At 43.6% G+C, this 15216-nt stretch overlaps 1 protein-coding gene across 2 annotated transcripts in view; it reads left to right on the top strand.

Annotated features, from left to right (window-relative positions):
- Positions 1-8655, top strand: part of ENDOD1 (endonuclease domain containing 1) — a 33801-nt gene extending 25146 nt beyond the window's left edge. The window contains exons 2-3 of one of the 2 annotated variants that reach the window (XR_014297131.1): positions 1307-2710; positions 8578-8655. Coding sequence is in view for 1 of the 2 variants with exons in the window: in XM_082661032.1 (XP_082517158.1) it covers positions 1307-2509 (1203 nt within the window). In the remaining variant the exon portion in view is untranslated. Of the gene's footprint in view, positions 1-1306; positions 3606-8577 lie in introns of those variants that run through there. The other variant, XM_082661032.1, reaches the window with a different exon arrangement.
- The last annotated feature ends 6561 nt before the right edge of the window (positions 8656-15216 follow it).

The following is a 15216-nucleotide window of genomic DNA, read 5'->3' as shown; positions in this document are numbered from 1 at the left end:
ATCTCGGATGAACAAGAGTGCCTTGAGATTCTAGTAGGTGTCAGTCCTTGACTGCGTCCTATATACAGGGTCCCTGGTGTCAAGGAATTTACAGTCTAGTTTGGGAGCAGAAAACAGAATTCTAGGTTAATCCTGAGCTCCTTCCTTTCATCTTTTCAGATTGGCAAAGTGAAAGTATGTATTATACTGCTGAATTTAAAAAGAAAAGAAAAACAAACCAGAACCAAGAGGGATGTATATATTGATCATTATTGATATATAACACATAGCTAGATTGGCCTGGACAGAAAATGCATTAATGATAGCAAATATTATGAGGAGATGAAATTCAAAGAGAACTTGGTCTAATTTTAGCTTGGCCTGGGAAGTATCTAATAACTGACAATAATCTATACATTTTTCCCTGTTTGATTTATTTATTTATTTTTAAAATTTATTTATTTTAAATTTATTTATTTTTGGCTGCATTGGGTCTTTGTTGCTGCGTGCGGGCTTTCGCTAGTCGGGGCGGGCGGGGGCTACTCTTTATTGCGGTACATGGGCTTCTCATTGCAGTGGCTTCTCTTGTTCCAGAGCACAGGCTTTAGGTGTGCAGGCTCAGTAGTTGTGGCTCACGGGCTCTAGTGCGCAGGCTCAGTAGTTATGGCGCACGGGCTTAGCTGCTCCGCAGCATGTGGGATCTTTCCGGACCAAGGCTTGAACCTGTGTCCCCTGCATTGGCAGGCAGATTCTTAACCACTGCGCCACCAGGGAAGCCCCCCCACCACCACCGCATTTGATTTAAATGCTCTGATTAGAGTTGAATGCTTTTCGTATATCTCAAAGTATGTAAATTTCATTTAAGAATATGTTCTTTAAATTGCAGCTAACATTGGTGGTTGACTATCTGAATTACAGTTATGATTTTTATGGGCCTGCTGAGATTTACTTTTTCCCTTGTTTTCATTTTTAAAATCGATTTGAATCTCATGGAAAAATATTCCCAAAAAGGGCTATGAAATTTATAAAACCACAGCAGACTGAAAACCAATGTCCTGATGGTGTATTTGTGAGTGTGTGATGGGGTATTACTGCAGGGCAGGAGTGGAGTGTACACAGAGAGTGAAATAGGAAACAGCCCATTTGAAAGATGTTTTCAGACACCAGGATCGTGGGATATTAGAATGAAGTGTGTGTACCCTTCCAAACCTAAGCCTTGCAAGTGTTGGTGTGATAGGAACTTTGCTCGCGTCTTGGCAGAATGATCCAAGGACACCCTGTCTGCTGTGAACAGGGAACGCATCTCAACCTCTCTTTCTTCTTTCAGATTGATGACCCCAACAGCAGCCTTGAGGAGGTAATGGACGAGGCTGATGCCATCAGCTCTGTGAACAATCTGGGAAGCAAGCAAGCCTTGCATGCAGATTACCTGGGTTCTGAATACCAGACAGGACAGCTGTACCCGTTCTCCCTCAGCAGTGACCCCGACACGGCCACGTTCACTCTCACAAATGCAGCTCCAATGACCCCATCCTTCCAGAAACGGTGGTACGTGAATCTCAACAGCCTAATGGACCGGGCCCTGAGCCCACAGTGTGGCGATGGGGAAGAGCTCTACATCATCGCAGGTGCCGTGCCTTCAGACCTCAAGGTCAAAGACAAAGTGACCATCCCAGAGTTTGTTTGGCTGGCAGCCTGTTGTGCTGTCCCTGGAGGAGGCTGGGCCATGGGCTTTGTCAAGCACACTGGGGACCGGGAGGTCATAGAAGATGTGATGGTGAAAGAACTTGAGAAACTGCTTCCATTCACGCCTCAGCTGTTCCAGAACAACTGTGGGGAAAGTGAACAAGACACAGAGAAGATGAAAAAAATCCTGGAAATGGTCAACCAAGTCCAGGATGAGGAGCGAAGGGTAGACTCTGAAGGGGACTCTGGGACCCTCTCCAGCACGAGGAGTACCAGCTCCACTCTGCTGCCTCCAGAGGCATCTGGGGAAAGGAGTAGCCTTTTGAGAAAACTCTTGGGCTTCGCTGCCACCCCATTCATCAAGCTTTGCCAATTAATTTATTTCCTTGCAGTCAGAATCCTGAAGTACCTTGTGTATTTCCTGTGGTATGTCACCAAACAGGTGACTTGTAGTCTAGAAAGTTGTCTTTACCGCCTGGGGTCAGCCACCGTCTCCTACTTCTTGACCATTGGGGAGGAGCTGGCCAGCATTCCCTGGAAGGTACTCAAAGTCATGGTCAGGATCACCAGGGCCATTCTCCGGATCCTTTGTTGCCTGCTGAAGGTTGTTTGCCGTATCGTGGGCATCCCTGTCCGAGTCCTTGTGGACGTGGCCACTTTTCCTGTGTACACCATAGGCGCAGTTCCAATTGTGTGCAGGGACATTGCAATGGGCCTTGGTGGCATCATCTCTCTGTTCTTTGACACTGCTTTTGGCACCATGGGTGGCCTATTTCAGGTCATTTTTACTGTCGGCAAGCAGATTGGCTACAAGATTACTTTTGACAATCCTGGGGAATTATAGAAAAAAAAAAAAAACTGAGTGCCCAGTCACAGTGAATTTGATTTGTTTTTTTAATAGAGAAAGCTGGAATATTTTGCCTATATAATGGGTTTCTGTTCACTGTCAATTATTGTAATATTTTGGCCTTTGGTGGGGGGTGTCTGCCTGTTTTTGCAAAGGAAGATGATACAATTTTGACTTCACCCAAGAGAAGTGTTCAAGGTGAGATTATGTGTAGGTCACCTGCTGTGATGTGGGTGAACTTCTAAGCCATCACCTTCAGTTATTCACTCTGATACAGGTGACCATGTGAGAGACTCAGGTGTTCATCTGTGATAATTAAAAATTACAGGAAAGGAGGACAACTTTAAACCAAAGGCTTTCCAAGAAAAGTAGAAAGGAGTCTTGTTCCTCCTATTAATCTCTGAGACTTAAGGCAAAACTGATATAAATATTCCTGGCCAATTTGTTATCATTTTGCTTCTTTTTCTCCCCAACTCAGCTGACCTGGTGAGGTAAAGACATGCTTCCCTGTTGAAATAACTTTCTTAGGACATAGAATCTGCTATATCTCTTAGCTTTCCATGGCTCCCAAGGACCTGTAAGGTTGTTTTGTTTTTTTCCTTCAAAGTTGAATTTCACTGCACTTTTTCTTTTAGGTAATGATAAGCATTTTATGGCAAACGTGGCATAACAAATTCTGAATGCAAGGACTGAGGTTGTTTGCCCCTTGAATGCTTTAGTACAGCCCTCCCAGGTAAAAAAAAAAGGGAGTGCATAGGTCAGACCCCTGCTCTGAGTAGGTGCTGTAGGTCCGAGGATATCCTTAGCCAAGCTTGGATTAGCTTGACGTATATTAAATCTCTGGCTGAGAAGACAGAGCTCAAAGACCTACATGTTAAGCTAATATGAAAATTCGTATTCTGCAACATACTAGATCATTCTTTCTTACACTTCAAACGAGTACCCAATACCAGAAGTAGAAAGTAGTAAAACACTCTGACTTCTGTCCTTAAATGATTGCTTTGGTATAAAGGTATAAAAAAGAGCCCCCGACTAAAAACTCTTCTGGCCATCTCGGAAAAAAAAAATCCATATACATATATATAAGTTTACATATGGATAACCTTGATTCAGAATCATTATCTCAGGAAATTATTTTTTAGTGTGTTTGAGGCTAGAAAACGTATCTCTCCCATTAATTCAAGTTCTATGTGAGAGCTAATCCCCAATTTTTTGATTAAGCACTTGTCATTTTAAATCTTGCACTGAAAATGATTGACGGGAAGAAACTGAAGCGCCCAGACTTTGCTCTGCCTTCCACAGCTGAGATGGAATCACCTGGATTTTTCTGAGTTTTCTAAAGAATTGCCGTGGGGTATAATAGAAAAGGACCAAGGGTAAACTACTGATTTGGGGATTGCAGGCCACCATGCATCTGAAAGTTTGATGCAGAAACTTGGGGTCCAGAAAGGCAACAAGGAGAGAAGGGTGGGTCAACCATTTGCATCAAGTCGGTGGACAAGAAATGTGAGTGCAGTGAGAGTTACATTTTGTAGAAAAATAATTGAATTGGACCCAGAGTGGAAGAGCAAGCTGCCATCCTGATCAATTTGTGATGCAAGGTAAGGTAGTATGACACCAGACTGCGAACGTGTCGTAGGGAGCTATGCACCAGATTGCCTAAGACTCTGAAGCAGTATTTTACCAACACTTCTGTTAGCATAAAAATCTGTAGTCGGACTTTCCTTCGTTTTAGCAGCGTGAAAGTACACGAGGAGCAAGGGTTTGCCTTGGTACTGATGGGTCAGGAATCCTGCTGGATGAAAGAAAGGGAATTTCAGAAGGGACCAGCGAGATGGTCTGAGCAAAGCCTCATTTGATGAGGAAGCTGAGGCCTGATGCTAGCTGATGGCATATCAGGAGCCAAGGTCTTCTGCATATGTCCCATCACACCTGGGTTGTCAGATCTGTGGTCCAGCTGCCTGCCTGGGCCAGGGCAGAGTTTTCTCCATCATCCGTCAAACAGACTAGGCTCTGATGGATCAAATGGGTTTGGCCTATATGATGAAACAGCTAGCCATCCATGCATAACGTCATGCTTACTGCCTCCCATGGACTCGATATCCCCTCAGAGTTCTTATTTGCATACTGAAAGACCCAAAGAGGGCATCCATGGTAGCTTGAGTCCCTTGGCACCATGGAAGGAGCAAGGTATTTGAACTGCTGCTTGAGAACCATTTGAAAATGTCTTCCTTTTCAGTTCCAGTTGTTTAGCGTCTTATTTATTTATTATGGTGTGGCCTTTTTTGAAATCTGGAAAGGAAAAAATATCCCTAAGTTTAGGTGGCTGAGACCCTTTGCTCTGGACCACTGGTATTGGCTGTGCCTCTGGTTCACTGGCTCCAGCAGGTGGCTGGACTGCTGGCCTGTTCCCAGTGATCTACTTTGGGCTTTGGGGTGGGAGTTTGGGTTGATGAGCCCCATCTCTGGCTTGAAGATTTTTCTGTGGCTCCGTTATATTCTCAGGCCTTTGGGGACGTCAGCCAACTCTTCATCACTATGGAGCTGATTTTCTAGTCTGGATCAGACATGTCTTTGGACACTTTTCTTTTCCATTGTGCCTTTTGAGCGTTTGCTTCTCAGCATCAGCACTTGCCCCTAAATGCAGACGACGGTGTCAGGAGAAGGAACTAGAGTGAAACCCTGGTCATTCGTTCAGTCATTCATCCATCAAACGTGTATTGGGACAGCAAAGTTGCAGAGGTCGACGATACATGGACCCCATGTTTGAGGAGTTCACACATCTAGTGGTGAGGACATGGTGCAGCTGATCCATGTACCACATCATGGGAAGCCTGCAATGGTACTAACAGCATGAACCTGAAGCACAGCAGGAAAGACCACGAAACCGTGGACACTGGGGAATCCTTTACAGAGGGTGTGACAAAAGTCACTTTGACATTTTAAAGCTATGTACAATGCTGTGCACCTTACAATGCTCAATAAAGTAATTGTTGACCATGCATCAACCATTCTGGAAGATATCTAAAGGGGGAGAATCCTGATGGCTGTAATGAGGTTTGGGGGGTTATCTGTGATTTTAATTTTTTTCCCATTTTCTTCTTGATCAACATTAACTCAAGCTGTTTCCACTCCCATCTGGATTTTTTTTTAAATTTTGAATCATATGTGAGAAAACAGAGAAGGTTAGATCAGTGAAACAAGCCCTAGAACTTCTTTTCCATGTTGTTTCTCTGAAAAACTATCTGGAACATGAAATATTTGAAGCACCCGGGGCTTATTGCTTCACTGACTCTGAATCACATAGCAAGTTATAGAAACACTCTGATTTGTTTATTCATTAGGAAACACCCCCCCCCCCCCCGCCCCACCAGTGTGAGAAATGACAAGCAGTCTCTGGAGGGAGGTGGTCCTCTCTGTGGCCTTTATTAGGGCACCCAACCTTGGGGTGGAGGTGGCAGGAATTCTTGGCTGCCTTCCCAGTGTGGGCAGGGTCTTATGTGTGATTCTGTGTCTTGTTCAGCATTTCACCTAAACTCATCACAGTACGAGCTTTTCAAAATGTTACACTATGAACCATATAGTGTGGACTCCTTGACCTTTATAAATGGGTTCTCAAGACAGAATTCTCATTGTCTCTTTCTGTTGTTATTTGCTCCCAGATTATGGCTTGATTTCTAATAATTACACTCCAAACCTATTGCTTTTAAGCTTAAATTTCAACAAAGAAAGCACTCATGACCACTTGTCTTCATTGATTGTATGCAGTGACTAGGAATTCACAGAGAGATGCTCTCAGGAGGGGATCAAGGTCACTCCTGGAGGCCGTGTTGCCTAATGGTTAAGAGCGCAGGCTCTGGAGTCCAAATGACTTAGGCTTGAATCCTGGCTTCCCTGCTCAACAACCATGTGATATTGGGCAAGTTACCACCCAAAGCTTTAGCTTCCTCGTCTATGCAATGGGGCTAATTATTAGTACCTACCTCAGAGAGTTGTTATGAAAATTCAATGAGTTAATGAAGATAAAACATTTATCCCCATGCCTGTCACATGGCGAGTGCCCAGTAAATGTTAACTGTTGTCGATACAGCTATTGGTCATAATATCCATACACCTTGGATGAAATGATGAAATTGCCTTAGACCTCAGGATGTTTCTAGATCAGAGCTGGAAGGGTTAAAGTACGGTCTGGGAGTTGAGGTTATGAATGCAAATGAAGGAATCCAGAGCCTCAGTGGTGTCAAGATACCTGAAGAGACAGGTGACGGCTGGACCTAGAGTCTAGAGAAAGGAGATTCTGAGAACAGGAACTCTGCATGTTTTTTAGCACCTATTCAGGAAGGGAGGCATGAGCATTTCTGGTCTGTCTCTGGAGTAGAGAAGCATTTCCCCTCCAGACCCTTCCTTGCTAAGTCCATAGTTTTATGACAGACTCAGCTTCCCAAGAACCCTATTACTTGGAAGAGAGTTAACTAGACAGAGAGCATGTACACATTCGCGGCTGAAAAGGATGATGACCCTCCCTGTAAATAGTCAATACTAATTCTTCAGCCTCTTATGAGTTACGACATTATGAATTAGTGCCTGAAGACTAATCCTGGAGTAGTAGATCCTGGAGTATTGATTGGATAGAATTTCTGGGCCCTCATAGTTCATCCTTAGACCTTGCACTAGAATGACCACCCTCCTTCCTCCACCAACTCGCTCTCGCCAGGTACAGCCTCCAAGAGGCCCTGCCTATCAGCCTCAGTGCCATCCTTGGGTGATCTCATCCCATCCAAAGCAGATGCTGACAACACGTTCGTACTTTGGAGGCTTGAGTATGATATAAAACTGCATGCTCTCTCTGAAGATGGCATACCTTTCAAAACTGAGATTATTTTTATAAAGAAGAATCCATACTAATTAAATGAACCAAAAGATAATTTTGATAAATAATTAAGAAATTATAAGAGGTCTACTTATTCTCTGTGTCCTAACTTGGCCCACTTAATGGATCACTCTGGTTCAAACATTAAAATTAGAAGGGTCATGCTGGCAGATGCCCAGAGCTTGTGGACTTAGCTCCTGAACCACCCTTTTCACTGGCAAGTTCCACCCCTCTTCTTGACCACTTTGCCAGGTATCTTTTCATCCCTCCGCCTCCTGCTGTAACTGATGCACGTATTAGGTACCTTCCGAGTTTCTAAGATTTGACCCTTCAGGACCAGTCTTCCTTCATTTGATCTTGATCTAGTTACATCCCCAGAGAGATCACTTTTCCAACCAGAGCGCCTTCCGATGGACAGTTGGGCAGCCCTAGCCAGGAGGGGTCCTGCCTCATGGGCACTTACACAACCTGAAGGCTCCTGAGCAGTGGGAGAGGTTCATGAGGGTAACAAAAGGGCTTTGGCTCATGCAACAACCCAGAGCTAAACTTACATGAGTCGAACTGGCCTGACACCCTTCTCCAGGGAAGACCTGTGAACCTGATCCAAAGGGCTGGTGTACACTTGTTTACTCTGTAAGCAAGAGGAGAAGAATGTGTGATGTATAGTGGAACCTTGTACAGAATAAATAATAGCTTTGAGAAATAAAAAAAAGTATAGAAAAATGTAATTCATGCTTAATGAAAAGGGCTTTGAGAGTAAAATAATTTGGTGGTGGTTGGGATAAGGTGATACCTAGAGATGTTTCAAACCAGCTCTCATTAAGATTCTCATGTATGTCTATAAGTCCTTCCTAAATACAAGTATAAGTTTGGACACTCCTTGCCCATCTAAACAAGTTTATTGGTTTTCTTTTCATGTGAAGGTGGCAGACTCACCTACATAGAACCCTAGAGTTTTCAGAAGTACTTTCATCTGCAGGGATTCGTCTGATATTCCCAAACATTGCATACACTGGAGTATTGACAGGTGTACCCACAGTCGTCTAGACTTTGACAGCAGGAGTCTAGAGTTCCTTAGGGAGTATTTCTCTTTTGGATAGGAAAGGGCACACTTGCTAAGATGGAACAATATTCAGTTTAAAAAAAAAGTTTTTTAGGTTTATTTATTTATTTACTTTTTACTTTATGGGTGCAGAGAGAAGTTCCATCCAGTACTGTATGGATCAGTGCTACTCTGATTTGGAACATCACTATCTAGAACCATCCCGAAGACTCCATGTTATAGGAGAGGCCATGTCCTAACAAGAGCTTCCAGGATTTCAGGCATCTTTGGAAGAAAAACAAGGAGCTCAAGATCAAATTTGCCCTGAATTCTGTACTTCAATGCTTCTACAAAGAGTTACGGTATAGGGCTTGGGGTTGGTTTTGTTTGTTGTTTGTTTGTAAGCCTGCACTCTGGATTCTGTAGACCCGGGTTCAACTTTTAGTTCTCCTACGACACTTTTGGGAAAGTCTCCAAACTTCTGTGAAATTTAATTCCTTATCTGTAAAATGTGGATAATAAAAGTATCAACCTCAAAAGGTTTATGTAAGAACCAAATGAGGGGAATTCCCTGGTGGTCCAGGGGTTAGGACTCGGCGCTTTCACTGCCGAGGGCCGGGATTTAATCCCTGGTCCAGGAACTAAGATCCTTGCAAGCCGCGAGGCGAGGCCAAAAAAAAAAAAAAAATCAGAAGAATCAAATGAGATAATATGCTTTGTAAACTATAAAGGATCACAGAAATATAAAGATTTATTATTATAGAAGGCTCCAGGTTTGGTTCTTTTTTCTGAAAAATCAGTGCATAGTTCTTTTTTAAAAAAGGTGAGTAGACACAAATGAAAATTAAAGCAGTTATCTAGAAAGTGTACATGGCTTAGCCAAAAATTGGGTTTTTGACGGTAAGCATTGTACACGATGCCCTGATAAGGCTCTGAACTTCAGGTCCTCAGAATTCTGCCTCTTGTCTATCCTTAAGTCATACGTTCTTTTTTTTTTAAATTTACTTATTTTATTTATTTTTGGCTGCACTGGGTCTTCGTTGCTGCGCGCGGGCTTTCTCTAGTTTCCGTGAGTGGGGACTACCCTTCGTTGCGGTGCATGGGCTTCTCAGCGCGGTGGCTTCTCTTGTGGCAGAGCATGCACGAGCTTCAGTAGTTGTGGCACGTGGCTCAGTAGTTGTGGCTCTCAGGCTCTAGAGCACAGGCTAACTAGTTGTGGCACAGGGGCTTAGTTGCTCTGTGGCATGTGGGATCTTCCTGGACCGGGGCTTGAACCCGTGTCCCCTGCATTGGCAGGCAGATTCTTAACCACTGCACCACCAGGGAAGCCCAAGTCCCATGTTCTTAAAGTCAGTGAAATCCGTCTTCAGTAGACTGCTCTGCACTCACGTCATGCCTGTTTGCTTTCCTCCCACATGAGTAAGCCGAGTCCCTGAAATATTAGGCATTAAAAAGAAGACACCATATGAGTAATAAATAATAAGAGCTGAACAAGAAATGGGTGCCAGAGAGTGAAAAGTCCCAGGGGAGTCTCTGAGAACCGGCAGAAACACCCAGACCTCCCCTGGCAGCCTGCCAATGGGAGGACAGCCCGGGCCTGCCAACTGAGTCACTGTCCTCAAGAACATCAGACAGCAGCTCCTGGGATTATGATTCTGGAGGTTGTCTCAAGTCTCTGATTTCCCAAGCTATTTGTCAATGAGGCATATCCAGGTGTATCCTCTTCATGGCATTTAGAAGGAAACTTCCAGGGAAGTGAAAGTTCCAGGAGTGAGGAATCAGCAGGCTGGTCAAAGGGGAGGGCGCTCCTGGGACCCAGGAGATCTGAGTTTACTTCCCGTGAGTCACGGCGCCTTTTCTGGATGCCACTGCAGGACCATCTTTAGGATCTTGCCAACTTGCAGGTAATAAATCTTTGCTTTTCAACAAGTACTTTCACATTAATGAGTCACAGAGATTAAGTTTGATCAGTTTCTCTCTCCTATTTGAGAGTTCCCCAAAAGTCGGAGAAATCTCCTGGGACATTATTGCGACGACAGCAGAACATCATCAACATCGTCATCATTATCACTTTCATCATTATTATGATTGTCATCAGTTCTTCCCCGACTTGCAAAATTGAGCGGGGTTACCCTTAGGTGGCAGCCAACCTGAGAGCATTTAAGAAATGTTGTGGGCTTCCCTGGTGGCGCAGTGGTTGAGAGTCCGCCTGCCGATGCAGGGAACATGGGTTCGTGTCCCGGTCCGGGAGGATCCCACGTGCCGCGAAGCGGCTGGACCCGTGCGCCATGGCCGCTGAGCCTGCGCGTCCGGAGCCTGTGCTCCACAACGGGAGAGGCCACAGCGGTGAGAGGCCCGCGTACCGCAAAAAAAAAAAAAAAAATGTCGTAACACTCATGTTCCCAAATAACCGCCCTGCTTCCACCCCCAGCAGCCTGCAGTATTTCCAGAAATCTCCCCCCTTGGCTCCCTTCCCTTAGGCTGTCTCTTTCCTATGAAAATACAAAGAGCAGCCCATTGTGTTAATACTAGCAACTTAGAATAAATGATCCTATGAAATCCTTCCCGCTGGCTGGATCAACTCCCATAGGCAGTAATTGTTTTGCCAGGTGAGAGGCGTGGTGGGAAGCACTGTGCTGAGAGGGTCAGGAAGTGCCTTAGACCAGCTTCCCACGGGGCTGGAGCCTGGCCTAGGCGAGCCCTGTAATGTGACGGCTAGGGACAAAGTGAGGTGTCCTCTAAAATCTTAGAAATAATGCCAACAAATTGCTCTCTACTTGTCAAATAGAAGATCAGCCCATAATAGATCAAAGTAGAAATGTACACCTGAAAGAAGGCTCATCACCTGTAGTGTGCTAGTTAATGGTGAACAACCAGCTTGCTGAGGGAAAGAAAAGACCCTGATTTGTAATGTTTGCCAATTTCTCTGGTATAAACACCCTCACCATGCCTGATTTCCAGCTGCCAATGTAACACCACTGAAAGCAGAGTGGTGAAGAACACAGTCTGCTCTCCAGAGCTGGCCACACACACCACAACTCCAGAATCCAACTGAGGGCATTACGACATGTATAGAAAAAGTGTTTCCAGCACAAAAGGAGATGCTCAGTCATCGTATCGCAGGGAAAGAAAATTTGCCTAGACAGACACTGGCTATGCCCAGATGAGTACTCTCCAGGAGAGAGCAAGGCTTGGCAATTTGAACTTTGGATATTTCCAAATCACCTGCCCTGCAAAATGAATGCATCATTATTTTTGGCTCAATGCCATTAAACTTCAACCTACCTAACACCTCTTATTCTATCCCATTCCCACCAAGAAACTTTTGATTGTGACCTGGCTTCAGGTGATGGTTTGCCTCCGAGGCGAATGTACACCAAACACATAGACTTCAACCCCCCTCAACAATGCTTTATTTCAGCAAAGTTTTTACAAAGTGGCTTTGAATTATGTTTTGATTTCCTGTGTAACTTAAGACCATAATGTATTAAGACGCTGATGGAAGTGTTCCAGTCTACAGATCAGTTCTATTTTTCAGTGTAAATTAATAAAATATCATATCAAAATGTCCCACTCAATCTCTCATGTGTCCTAGTGTAAATCCCTTTCTAAAAGCCCATCACTTCTGGAAGCTCATTAGAGCCCACATCTGAGCTTTCAAATACGAGAAAATACCTCAGGGTGCAGGGTCCAAACCAACACAGAGAATTCTACACAGCCCTGGTTAGCTTCCCCTGAAACGCCATGGCCACCTTTCCATCTCCTTCCTTAAGGCTCACTTCTTAGCACTGTATCCTCTCTCCATGAATCAGATATCATGAGGATGTATTGAAAATCAGTGAAAACTCATTTGCTGCCATCGTACTTCAAGATGGCAAAATGCATTTGTCAGGATCCTTTCGTTGCATGCAACAGAAACCTCTTTGAAGCTAGCCCAGTCCCAAATTTACTAGGTCATGTAACAGAAGCTGGGAGAGGGTCTTTTGATATCAGGGACTCACATGATGATGGAATTCTATCACACTATGTTGTCCTTATTCTCCCCTAGAGTAGATGGTCTCTCTGTACAGCATGGAGCACGGTCACAGGCAGCTCTGGATAGTCATCCTTATGGCCGCATATCTAGAGAGGGAAGGAAGCTTCTCTGTTAGCTCTGGCTAGGAGAATCCCCAGGGAGTTATTTTTTTTCTTTTTCTTTTTTTGCCCAGTTGGGTACATTCTTTCTTGGGCCAATCACTGTGGCCAGGAAAACATGATAAGATGATTGACCCAGTCTGGGTCGTGAACCGTGTGATGTTGCTGGTACTTGTCATAAGAAAGATGAAGGAGGGGGTGTAGGACAGACACCTACAAGAGACCCACATGGACTGACTCACAGCTTGATTTAAGACAGAGTGATGCCCTTTCAATATATAAGGTGCGCTGTGATTTATAAAGTCCTTTCACATTTATCAGTGGACATCTGAACCACACCTATTTTGATTTCTGACTTCTCTTAAAAAATAAAAGCTCTGGTAACTCTGGGCCAGCATTTTTCTAAGGCCATAATCATCTAGAGCTGATTAGACAGTTCGCCATGAACGCCATTTTTTCTTGATCACCTCTCTGAACCACTTTGCTCATTTAAGTTACTTGCTTTAGCTCCTATAGCCACCTGGGTTTGCTAATCCCTAACATCAACTCATTTCATTTATATTTATCCTGTGAGCGCTAATTATCCAAATTGTATAGATTTTAAACCAAGAGTCAGAGATTCAACTGACTTTCCTAGGATAACACAGTTAGAAGGTGAGATTCAGAACCTAGATCTTAGATTTAAGGTTGTTCAGGATTACCATATAAGGTTGTACAGGTTGTACACTGCACATTGTGTCTATGTGAATGGAGTCCTCTAGAGTTGTGTAGTTAACACTATATGTGGAAGCCCTAAGACTATTTTCCCTTTCATTTCACCACAGTTATAATACTGTCAAATATTTGGTTAAAAGAAGTCAATTGTCAATTCCTTCAAATGTTTATTATAGAACAAACACTCAGATGACTAAGAGAAATGATGAATGATCAGCTTGGAACAAAGACCAGCAAGTCTTGACATGGGTAGATGCTTCATCCGACTTATGGAAATGATGCAGTTAAGTCTGCAATGAAGAACTTGCTCCCTAATGGCCATAATTGTGTTAAGGGTGATTTCTCTGTCTTGCAATTTCCCTTACTTTACAAGTAATCCAATCTCTTCCCAGATTTCAGTTTCCACATAATTAAAATGAGAGATTTGTACTCAATTTTTCAGAAAGACAGTAGTGCTTAATCTCAACTGAACATTAGAATCACCAGAGATCTTTTATTTACTTTTAACAGATGCTTAGGTCCCATCCCTAAAGATTTGAACAGAAACTTGACCAAAAAAGATATACATATGTTGGGATTTCCCTGGTGGTGCAGTGCTTAAGAATCCACCTGCCAATGCAAGGGACACGGGTTCGAGCCCTGGTCCAGGAAGATCCCACATGCCACGGAGCAGCTCAGCCTGTGCACCACAACTACTGAGCCCGCGATCCTAGAGCCCGTGCTCTGCAACAAGAGAAGCCACGACAACGAGAAGCCCGTGCGCCGCAACGAAGAGTAGCCCCCGCTCGCCGCAACTAGAGAAAGCCCACGCACAGCAACAAAGACCCAACACAGCCAAAAATAAATAAATAAATTCATAAAAAAAAGATCTACGTATGTCAAAAAAGGAAAAAAGCACATGAAATATGTTCTCAACATCATTAGTCATTATAGAAATTCAAATTAAAATCACTGTGAGATGTATTATACACCCACCCCCACAAGAATGGTGAGGATGTAGGGCAACTGGAACTCTCATTAACTGTTGATGGAAATGTAAACTGGTCCAAGCGCTTGCAAAACTGTTTGGCAACATCTTAAAATGTTAAACATATACCCACTGTATGATTCAGTCACTCCACTCCTAAATATTTACCCAAGAGAAAAGAAAACATACATCCATACGAAGACTTGTACATGGGTGTTCAGAGCAGTTTTGTTTATAATAGTCCCAAACTGGAAACAACTCAAATGTTCAGTGACAGGTGAATAGATAAAGAAATTGAGGTATATCCACACAAAGGAATGGAATACTACTCAGCAGTGAAAGGGAATTGACACACAACCACATGGGTAGATCTCAGAATAATTCTGAGTTAATGAAGCCAGACCGAAGAAAAAGAAAATACCATTTGATTACATTTGTGTAAAATTCTTGAAAATGGAAACTAATCTATAGCAACAGAAAGCAGATAAATGTCTGCCTGGTGGTGGGATGGGGGAGGATTACAAAGGGCATGAGGAAACTTTAGGTGGTGATGTCTGTGTTCATTATCTTGATAGTGGTGATGTATACTTATGCTGACAAATTGTTTATTATATACCAATAAGATAACGTATACAATACAATGTATATCAGTACAACTACAAAAATACTGCTACCTGGATCTCAGGTGCAAGATTCTGATTGAATTGGTCTAGGCATAGGTGTTTATTAAAAACTTCATATACACTTCTGTTGTACAGCTAGGGTTGGTTTTATGATTTTAGGTCATTACAGTTGTCCTGTGCCAGGTACTTTGAGAGAGTCCTTCCCTACTTTGTGGACTAGAGCAGAAAGGAATGCTCCCACCAGAGCTGATTCTCATCCAAAAGGATGCAAAGTGCTCAAATCCATTGCCTCAGTGCCCAGGGGTCAGGTCTGGCTGCTTGGAAGCTGGAGCTACCTTGGACTTTCACAGAATA

This window comes from Grampus griseus (genome assembly GCF_964374135.1).
Source record: "Grampus griseus genome assembly, chromosome: 8".
Lineage (NCBI taxonomy): Eukaryota > Metazoa > Chordata > Mammalia > Artiodactyla > Delphinidae > Grampus > Grampus griseus.
Note: the sequence above shows the minus strand (reverse complement) of the source record. Positions and strands in the feature narration are given on the sequence as shown.